General features: G+C 39.6%; 1 protein-coding gene and 1 non-coding gene across 2 annotated transcripts; one reads left to right on the top strand and one right to left on the bottom strand.

Annotated features, from left to right (window-relative positions):
- The first annotated feature begins 4,594 nt into the window (after positions 1-4,594).
- On the top strand, positions 4,595-4,993 carry LOC107469951 (uncharacterized). The gene has a single exon (XM_016089336.1). The coding sequence runs from the start codon at positions 4,595-4,597 to the stop codon at positions 4,991-4,993; it is 399 nt and encodes a 132-aa protein (XP_015944822.1).
- Positions 4,994-10,414: 5,421 nt separating this feature from the next.
- On the bottom strand, positions 10,415-10,522 carry LOC127743704 (small nucleolar RNA R71). Its single transcript, XR_008005088.1, has one exon. It is a non-coding gene; the product is annotated as a small nucleolar RNA R71 (small nucleolar RNA).
- Positions 10,523-11,035: the final 513 nt, after the last annotated feature.

Raw genomic sequence — 11,035 nt, 5'->3', positions numbered from 1 at the left:
GGCTGATTTGCCACGCCGGTTTGGGCCATCAAATCTCGGGCAAAGTATGGACTATTATACATTGCTGGAAAGCCCAGGATGTCTACTTTCCAACGCCGTTGAGAGCGCGCCAATTGGGCTTCTATAGCTCCAAAAAATCCACTTCGAGTGCAGGGTGGTCAGAATCCAACAGCATCTGCAGTCCTTTTCAGTCTCTGAATCAGATTTTTGCTCAGGACCCTCAATTTCAACCAGAAAATACCTGAAATCACAGAAAAATACACAAAATCATAGTAAAGTCCAGAAAAGTGAATTTTAACTAAAAACTAACTAAAATATACTAAAAACATACTAAAAACAATGCCAAAAAGCGTATAAATTATCCGCTCATCACAACACCAAACTTAAATTGTTGCTTGTCCCCAAGCAACTGAAAATCAAAGTAGGATAAAAAGAAGAGAATATACTATAGACTCCAAAATATCAAGGAAACTTAGCTCCAATTAGATGAGCGGGACTAGTAGCTTTTTGCTTCCGAACAGTTTTGGCATCTTACTTCATCCCTTGAAGTTCAGAATGATTGGCATCTATAGTAACTCAGATAGTGTTATTGATTCTCCTAGTTAAGTATAATGATTCTTGAACATAGCTAGTGTATGAGTCTTGGCTGTGGCCTAAAGCACTCTGTCTTCCAGTATTACCACCGGATACATACATGCCACAGACACATACTTGGGTGAACCTTTTCAGATTGTGACTCAGCTTTGCTAGAGTCCCCAATTAGAGGTGTCCAGGGTTCTTAAGCACACTCTTTTTTGCCTTGGATCACAACTTTATTTCTTTCTTTTCTTTCTTTTTTTTCATTTTTTTTTGAATCACTGCTTTTTCTTGCTTCAAGAATCAATTTGATGATTTTTCAGATCCTCAATAATAGTTCTCTTTTTCCCTCATTCTTTCAAGAGCCAACAATTTTAACATTCTCAGAACAACAGATTCAAAAGACATATGCACTGTTCAATCATTCATTCGGAAAACAAAGAGTATTGTCACCACATCAAACTAATTCAACTAGTTTCAAAGATAAATTCGAAATCCTGTACTTCTTGTTCTTTTGTGATTAAAGCACTTTTCATTTAAGAGAGGTGATGGACTCATAGGACATTCATAGCTTTAAGGCATGAATTTTAAATTTTATTAATTATGAATTAAGAACAAGACTCAAAAATAGATATAAGATGATACTAAAATAGAAAACAAAAAAAAAATTAAATAGGCTCCTAATGATAGAGGTTTTCACAGAGTTAGGACTCAACAACCTTGATTTTGAGAAGTGGATGCTCCCTCAAATTGAGGGGAGAGTTTTTGGCATTTCAGTTCTTGAAGTTCACGCCCCTGCTTCTCTTGTTCCTTCAACAATTTGCAGAGCATGCAGTTCTGATTCTGCTGTTCTTCCTTAACTTGCTCCATAGTTTCTTGCAACTTGGTGATAGATGCTTCTAGGCTGGCCCAGTAGCCAATTTCAGGAAATTCAGGGAGGAACTCCTGCGCCCTCCTTTTGATAGAGTTGTCTTGCACTTGTCCTTCCATTGACTTCTTGATGATTGGATGTTCAATGGGTATGAATTCATCTACTCCCAAGCAATATCTTAGAATGGAAGCAAGCATGATTGAATGAAAAACAGTAGTAATTGCATTAATCCATCAAGACACAGCAGAGCTCCTCACCCCCAACCATGGGGTTTAGAGACTCATGCTGTAGAAGATACAATGAGAAACGTGTAAAGTGTCATGAGGTACAGATACAATGTCAAAAGATCCTATTAATAGTGAACTAGTAACCTAGGGTATACAGAAATGAGTAAATGACATAAAAATCCACTTCTGGGTCCACTTAGTGTGTGCTTGGGCTGAGCATTGAAGCTTTCATTTGTAGAGACTTTTTCTGGAGTTAAACGCCAGCTTTCATGCCAGTTTGGGCGTTTAACTCCAAGTTTTATGCCAGTTCCAGCGTTAAACGCTGGAAATTCAGATGCTGATTTGCCACGCCGGTTTGGGCCATTAAATCTCGGGCAAAGTATAGACTATTATACATTGCTGGAAAGCCCAGGATGTCTACTTTCCAACGCCGTTGAGAGCGCACCAATTGGGCTTCTGTAGCTCCAAAAAATCCACTTTGAGTACAGGGAGGTCAGAATCCAACAGCATCTGTAGTCCTTTTCAGTCTCTGAATCAGATTTTTGCTCAGGACCCTCAATTTCAGCCAAAAAATACCTGAAATCACAGAAAAACACAAAAACTCATAGTAAAGTCCAGAAAAGTGAATTTTAACTAAAAACTAATAAAAATATACTAAAAACTAACTAAAATATACTAAAAACATACTAAAAACAATGCCAAAAAGCGTATAAATTATCTGCTCATCAACGACACAGTGCACTTGCTGGTTAGTTGTGCGGATTGCAAAAGTGTGATTGCAATTTCGTGCACCAATGAGCATGGAGAACTCATTGCAATTAGGGTGCAGAACTCCTGGAGGATGTGTATTGATTATAGGCGCCTCAACCAAGCTACTCGCAAGGATCACTACCCACTGCATTTCATCAATCAGATATTTGATCGCATGTCAGGTAAATCACCCTACTGTTTTCTAGATGGTTACACTAGCTATTTTCAAATTCATATAGCTCCTAAAGATTAGGAGAAAACTACTTTTACATGTCCCTTCGGAAGGTACGCATATAAGAGGATGCCTTTTGGCTTATGTAATGAACTTGCTACGTTCCAAATATGCATGATGAGCAATTTATCAGATCTTCTTGAGAACTGTATGGAAGTTTTCATGGATGACTTTAGTGTGTATGGTGATTCGTTTAGCCTTTGCTTGGATAGTTCAGCTAGAGTATTAGACAAGTGTCTTAGTTCAAACCTTTTATTGAATTTTGAAAAATGCCATTTTATGGTACAAGGTAGTGTTCTGGGATATGTTGTTTCTAATAATGGTATTTTAGTTGACCCAGCAAAGGTAGATATTATTTTTGGTTTACCTTACCCCTCCTCTGTGAGGGAAGGATGTTCGTTTCTTGGTCATGTAGGTTTCTTCTGGTGATTTATCAAGGACTTCAGTAAGGTAGCCCTACCTTTATCCCGACTGCTACAGAAGGATGTTGAGTTCGAGCTGAGCGCGGACTGCAAGGAGGAATTCGATAAGCTGAAGATCGCCTTGACCCAAGCCCCCATTGTGAGAGAGCCCGACTGAAGTCAACCGTTTGAGATAATGTGTGACGCCTCCAATTACGCAGCAGGAGCAGTGCTGGCTCAACGCGATGGTAAGGACCCTTTTATAATTGCCTATGCATCTAAGACTTTAGATGCTGCTCAGTCTAATTATACAACCACTGAAAAAGAGCTTCTGGCTATTTTTTTTCTCTGGATAAATTATGAGCTTACTTACTTGGTACTAAGGTGGTAGTATACTCAAACCATGCAGCTCTAAAATATTTATTAGCTAAGAAAGAGTCCAAACCAAGGCTCATACGTTGGATATTGTTGTTGCAAGAATTTGATTTAGAAATTAAAGATAGGAATGGTACCCAGAATTTGGTGGCGGACCACTTGAGTCACCTAGAGCATATTAAGGATGACTCCACTCCTATCAATGATGTTTTTCCATTTGATAGCTTGCACGCAATATCTGAAGTAGTTCCTTGGTACGCCCCAATAGCTAATTATTTGGTCAATCGTACCTTCCTTCCTGATTTTACTAAGCATCAAAAGGACAAGTTTAAAAGTGAGTCCAAATATTATATATGGGATGACCCATGTTTATGGAGATGTGGTGCTAACCAGATAATTAGAAGGTGTGTACCACAGTCAGAATTATTCCAGTCAATTTTAGAGGCCTGCCACTCTTTAGAGAGTGGTGGCCATTTTGGTCCTCAAGGGATAGCTAGAAAAATTTTGGACTATGGATTCTGGTGGCCCACACTATTTAAGGATGCCACTACTTTCTGTGAATCTTGCTTCCCATGCAAGAGGTTTGGGAATATATCCAAGAGGGATGAAATGCCCCAATAACCTATGTTGTTCTTTGAAATTTTTTATGTGTGGGGCATCGACTTGATGGGTCCATTTCCAAACTCGCATGGTTTCTTATATGTACTGTTAGCTGTAGATTATGTTTCTAAATGGGTTGAAGCGATTCCTACCCATACTGATGATGCTAACACTGTTATCTCCTTTGTTCGAAATAATATTATCTGTCACTTTGGATCACCACAAGCAATCGTGAGTGATCAAGGCACTCACTTCTGTAACAGGAGATTAACAGGTCTACTGAAGAAATATGGTATTGTTCACAAGGTGGCCACAACTTACCACCCCCAGACGAATGGACAAGTCGAGGTGTCAAACAGATAGATAAAGCGCATCCTCGAGAAGATCGTCAAGCCACATAGGAAAGACTGGAGTACAAGGCTTGTAGATGCGCTCTGGGCATATCGGACAGCGTACAAGACACTAATCAGAATGAGTCCCTTCTGCCTAGTCTACGGAAAGGCTTGTCATCTACCTCCTGGAGGTAGAACACAAGGCTTTCTGGGCAGTGTGGGAATGCAACATGGGGTTCGAGAAAGCGGGGACTGAGAGGAAGCTGCAACTACAAGAACTGGAGTGCCTTCGCCTAGAAGCCTATGAGAACTCCAGGCTATACAAAGAGAAGGTGAGGGCTGTGCATGACAAGAATATCAAGCGAAGAGAGTTCAGACATAGGGAGTTAGTCTTCTTTTACAATTCCAGGTTGAGACTCATGCTTGGAAAGTTGGGATCTAGATGGGAAGGCCCCTACAGAATAGAAAAGGCTGAGGCATATGGCATCGTCCACTTGAGTCACCCTTCAAGCCCTAATACCCTCAAGGTCAATGGGCACCGCTTGAAGCTCTACCATGGTGAGAAGATGAAAGACAACAAGGAGCTGGAGATCCTCCTCTTGGTGGATCCACCCACAGAAGTAGATTGAGCTCCTAGACCGTCCAACTTACAGATGTTAAAGAAAAGTGCTGGGTAGGAGACAACCCACCATGGTATGATCATTCCTTTTCCTTCTTAGTTTTATTTTGTTTTTCTTTTTCTCGGTTCTCATGCATACATTCTGCATCATCACTTGCATTCTGCAAACAAGAAGAAAAAAGCTTTCGACGCGCACGTCCTAGTACGCATCCGCGTCCTCCATGAATGTGAAACGAGTGAGATTGACCAGTAAGTTGCGCGGGACGTGGGCAAGAAACGTGCTTTCGGCACAATCAAGCCCACACGTATGCAAACTGCACGTGTACACATCACTCTACAATCTGGCAACCCACGTGTCCGCGTCTAGGGCCGCCCGCATGCATATGGAAATCGGCGTAGAACGATGTTTGCCCCTGAGTTGGGCTGGTCTGGGGCTGGTATTGTGCTCGCAACACATTTACCCATGCGTAGGCATCCCTGATGTGCGTGCGTCCTTTTTACCCCGTGCCCAAGCACGCGTGCGCGTGTACGACGCACACACGTTGCGGGCAACTTTGGCCCCTATTGCGCCACGACCTGAGAATTGTGCATGCGCGAGGCTGCACTCACGCGATTGGTATAGTCCAGGACACGCATCCGCACACTGGCCGCTTCCGCGTCCTTTCCTCTTGCGAAATGCTCGCGTCCGCTGATGCACGAAAACTTGTCTCTCAACAAATTTCCTTTCAGTAAGTATACCGAATTGTCGTCGAGTAAAAACTCACAATAGAGTGAGGTCGAATCCCACAGGGATTGATTGGTCAAACAACTTTAGTTGGAAGAGAGTGCTAGTTGAGCTAAACAGAAATGTAGTTGAGATTTGCAGGAAATTAAATGGCGGGAAAGTAAATTGCAGAAAATAAAGTGCAGAATCTTAAAAGGGGGTATAGGGGAACATGGAAATAAATGGCATAAAGTAAAAAGAAAGGGTAAGATCAGAGATGGGGAATCCATTGGGCTTAGGAGATGTTGCATTCTTCGGATCAAGTTCATTCTCATCTCTTCCTCAATCAATGCATTCATTGATCTCATTGGCAATCTTAAGTAATTGGATCCAAATTCCTTGGCAATCCAATCTCTCTAAGCTTGAAAAACTGCCCAATTCCTTGATTTAATTGCTCATGAGAAGAGATAACGTATGGTCCATGATTATACCACATGTATTTCCAAATTAAAGTGTTGGGAGGATTACATGTCACTATATCCGCCCAAACCCCAATTTGGTCCAACATGAGAAAGCATTTCTAGCATGATCTCCTCATCCCTTTTCCAGGGCTCAAAGGAGATCCAACTATGGAGAGTTTCTTTTCCAAGACAACTAACCAATTGAATTAAGATTGAAAGCTTTCTATTAAAAACAAGATAAAGAGGAAGAAGAATGAAAACTATAATTAATCCATCAAATTACAACAGAGCTCCCTAACCCAATGAAAGGGGTTTAGTTGTTCATAGCTCTGGAAATGGAAATGAAAAATGGTGGAATAGAATACATTCTTTCCAAACTAGAAAATGAAGAAAGTAAATATACAGAGTGTAGTTCTCCAAAAGTGCCAAGCTCCTCTATAGTTCAAAACTACTCCTATATATACTACTCTTCTTGATCTTCTAGTGAGTTCTTCAAGTCTTGGATATGGGCCTTTGATCTTGAGTAGAAGCAGTTACAATCTTCAGTGGGCTCAGCTTTATTTGCAGAAAAATGTGAGTTAGGCATGGGCGTTAGTTAGGACGTTAGTGGCGTTAACGTTAAGTGAGGATGTGGGTTCGAGAACGTTAGTGATGAGCGGATAATTTATACGCTTTTTGGCATTGTTTTTAGTATATTTTTAGTGTGTTTTAGTTAGTTTTTAGTATATTTATATTAGTTTTTAGTTAAAATTCACTTTTCTGGACTTTACTATGAGTTTGTGTGTTTTTCTGTGATTTTAGGTATTTTCTGGCTGAAATTGAGGGACCTGAGCAAAAATCTGATTCAGAGACTAAAAAGGACTGCAGATGCTGTTGGATTCTGACCTCCCTGCACTCGAAGTGGATTTTCTGGAGCTACAGAAGCCCAAGATTTGATGGCCCAAACTGGCGTTCCAAATCAGCTCAAAACTGTCGGCGTTAAACGCCGGAACTGGCACAAGAATGGGAATTAAATGCCCAAACTGGCACAAAAGCTGGCGTTTAACTCCAAGAGATGTCTCTACACGAAAATGCTTCAATGCTCAGCCCAAGCACACACCAAGTGGGCTCAGAAGTGGATTTTTATGTAATTTACTCATCTTTGTAAACCCTAGGCTACTAGTTCTCTACAAATAGGACCTTTTGCTATTGTATTTTCATCCTGGCTCTTCTGGTTCCCTCTCTGGGGCCGAGGCCAATGATCACTTTTGTTCTTATGTATTTTCAACGGTGGAGTTTCTACACACCATAGATTAAGGTGTGGAGCTCTGCTGTACCTCGAGTATTAATGCAATTACTATTGTTCTTCTATTCAATTCAGCTTATTCTTGCTCTAAGATATTCATTTTCACCCAAGAACATGATGAATGTGATGATTATGTGACACTCATCATCATTCTCACTTATGAACGAGTGCCTGACAACCACTTCTGTTCTACAAGCAAACAAGGCTTGAATGTTTATCTCTTGGATCCTTTAATCGGAATCTTCGTGGTATAAGCTAGAATTGATGGCGGCATTCAAGAGAATCCGGAAGGTCTAAACCTTATCTGTAGTATTCTGAGTAGGATTCGATGATTGAATGACTGTGACGAGCTTCAAACTCCTGAAGGCTGGGCGTTAGTGACAGACGCAAAAGAATCACTGGATTCTATTCCAACCTGATTGAGAACCGACAGATGATTAGCCGTGCCGTGACAGGGTGCGTTGAACATTTTCACTGAGAAGATGGGAGGTAGCTACTGACAACGGTGAAACCCTACATACAGCTTGCCATGGAAAGGAGTAAGAAGGATTGGATGAAGACAGTAGGAAAGCAGAAAGACGGAAGGGACAAAGCATCTCCATACGCTTATCTGAAATTCTCACCAATGAATTACATAAGTATCTCTATCTTTATCTTTATGTTTTATTCATACATTATCCATAACCATTTGAGTTTGCCTGACTAAGATTTACAAGGTGACCATAGCTTGCTTCATACCAACAATCTCTGTGGGATCGACCCTTGCTCGCGTAAGGTTTATTACATGGACGACCCAGTACACTTGCTGGTTAGTTGTGCGAAGTTGTGATAAAGAGTTGAGATTACAATTGTCCGTACCATGTTGATGGCGCCATTGATGATCAAAATTTTGTGCACCAAGTTTTTGGCTCCGTTGCCGGGGATTGTTATGTTTGGACAACTGACGGTTCATCTTGTTGCTTAGATTAGGTATTTTTCTTCAGAGTTCTTAAGAATGAATTCTAGTGTTTCAAGGTGATGTTCTTATCATCACCAAAGCTGATTGATTCTCATCAATTTAGCTCTTGAATGCACCTGCTGAAGCTTCGTTAGCCATGTCTAATTTCTTTAGGCTGAAGCTTTAGACTAACATTGCATGATTCCTAGAATTCTCATTAAGAATTTTGATATCTTTATTTTCTTTTTTCACTTAATTTTTGAAAAAAAAATTTACAAAATCATAAAAACCAAAAAAATTGTATGTTTCTTGTTGAGTCTAGTGTCTCATGTTAAGTTTGGTGTCAATTGCATGCTTCTGTTCTTCTTGCATTCATCCATGTGTCTTAAGTGATCTTCAAGATGTTCTTGATGATTTCATTACTCTGATCTTTAATTCTCTTGTCTTGAATATTTTTGTTGTTTGTCATATGCATTCTCAACTTGTTAGTGTCATTAGTATACAAACTTCTAAGTTTGGTGTCTTGCATGCATTGTTATTTGATTTTAGTTGCATTTTGATTATTTCTCATTATTAAAAATCCAAAAAATTTTTTTAATTTGTGTCTTTTCAAGTCAATAATACAGAGAATTGAAGATTCAGAACATATAGCAGAGGAATTGCACAGAAAAAGCTGGGCGTTCAAAACGCCTAGTAAGGAAGGCAAACTGGCGTTTAAACGCCAGCCAGAGTGCCTGGCTGGGCGTTTAACGCCCAAAAGGGTAGTGCTTTGGGCGTTAAACGCCAGAATGTGCACCATTCTAGGCGTTTAACGCCAGGATGGCACAAGAGAGAAGATTCTGTTTTCAATTCAAATTTTTTTCAAGTTTTCAAAATTTTTCAAAATCAAATCTTTTTCAAATCATATCTTTTCAATCAAATCTTTTTCAAAATCAATTTCCTTCCATTTTCAAAAATACTTGCTATCAATTAATGATGATTCAACATTTCAAGTATGTTGCCTTTTCTGTTGAGAAAGGTTTAAATGTTTGAATCATATCTTTTCTTGTTAGTCAAGTCATTAATTTTTAAAATCAAATCTTTTTAAATTGCTTTTCAAATCATATCTTCTCAATCACATCTTTTTAAAACCATAACTTTTCAATCATATCTTCTTAATCACATCTCTTTCAAAATAGTTTTCAATCATATCTTTTTACTTTCTAATTTCAAAACCTTTTTTCAAAAATCACTTGATTTCTTTTCCACCCTTGGTTTTCGAAAATCAATTAGTATTTTTCAAAATGTTTTTCATTTATTTTCGAAAATTTCTTCCCCTCTTCTCACATCCTTCTATTTATGGACTAACACTATTCCTTAATGCACATTTTGAACTCCATCTTTCTTGATAAGTTCGAATTCTTCTACTTCTTCCTTCTATTTTTCTTTTCCTCTGACAGCTCAACGAATCTCTATACTGTGACATAGAGGATTCTATATTTTCTTGTTCTCTTCTCTTTCATATGAGCAGGAGCAAAGACAAAAGCATTCTTGTTGAGGCTGTTCCTGAACCTAAAAGGACCTTGAAGCAAAAACTAAGAGAAGCTAAGGCACAACTCTCTGTAGAGGACCTAACAGAAATCTTCAAAGAAGAAGAAAACATGGCAGCCGAAAACAACAACAATGCCAACAATGCAAGGAAGGTGCTGGGTGACTTTACTGCACCTACTCCCGACTTCTATGGGAGAAGCATCTCTATCCCTGCCATTGGAGCAAACAACTTTGAGCTTAAGCCTCAATTGGTTTCTCTAATGCAACAGAATTGCAAGTTCCATGGACTTCCATTGGAAGATCCTCATCAGTTTTTAGCTGAGTTCTTGCAAATCCGTGACACTGTCAAGACTAATGGGGTTGACCCTGAGGTCTACAGACTTATGCTATTCCCTTTTGCTGTAAGAGACAGAGCTAGGACATGGTTGGACTCACAACCTAAAGAAAGGTTGAACTCTTGGGAAAAGCTAGTCAATGTCTTCTTGGCAAAGTTCTTTCCACCTCAAAAATTGAGTAAGCTTAGAGTGGAAGTCCAAACCTTCAGACAGAAGGAAGGAGAATCCCTCTATGAAGCTTGGGAAAGATACAAACAATTAATCAGAAAGTGTCCTTCTGACATGCTTTCTGAATGGAGCATCATAGGTATCTTCTATGATGGTCTGTCTGAACTGTCCAAGATGTCATTGGACAACTCTACTGGAGGATCTCTTCATCTGAAGTAGACGTTTGCAGAAGCTCAAGAACTGATTGAAATGGTTGCAAATAACCAATTCATGTACACTTCTAAAAGGAATCCTGTGAACAATGGGACGAATCAAAAGAAAAGAGTTCTTGAGATTGATACTCTGAATGCCATATTGGCTCAGAACAAAATATTGACTTAGCAAGTCAATATGATTTCTCAAAGTCTGTCTGGAATGCAAGCGGCACTAGGCAATACTAAGGACGCTTCATCTGAAGAAGAAGCTTATGATCCTGAGAACACTTCAATGGAAGAGGTGAATTACATAGGAGAACCCTATGGAAACACCTATAATCCTTCATGGAGAAATCATCCAAATCTCTCATGGAAGGATTAACAGAGACCTCAACAAGGTTTCAACAACAATAATGGTGGAAGAAACAGGTTTAGCAAT

Source organism: Arachis duranensis, chromosome 10, assembly GCF_000817695.3.
Source record: "Arachis duranensis cultivar V14167 chromosome 10, aradu.V14167.gnm2.J7QH, whole genome shotgun sequence".
NCBI lineage: Eukaryota > Viridiplantae > Streptophyta > Magnoliopsida > Fabales > Fabaceae > Arachis > Arachis duranensis.
This window is presented reverse-complemented; position numbering and strand designations above follow the sequence as displayed.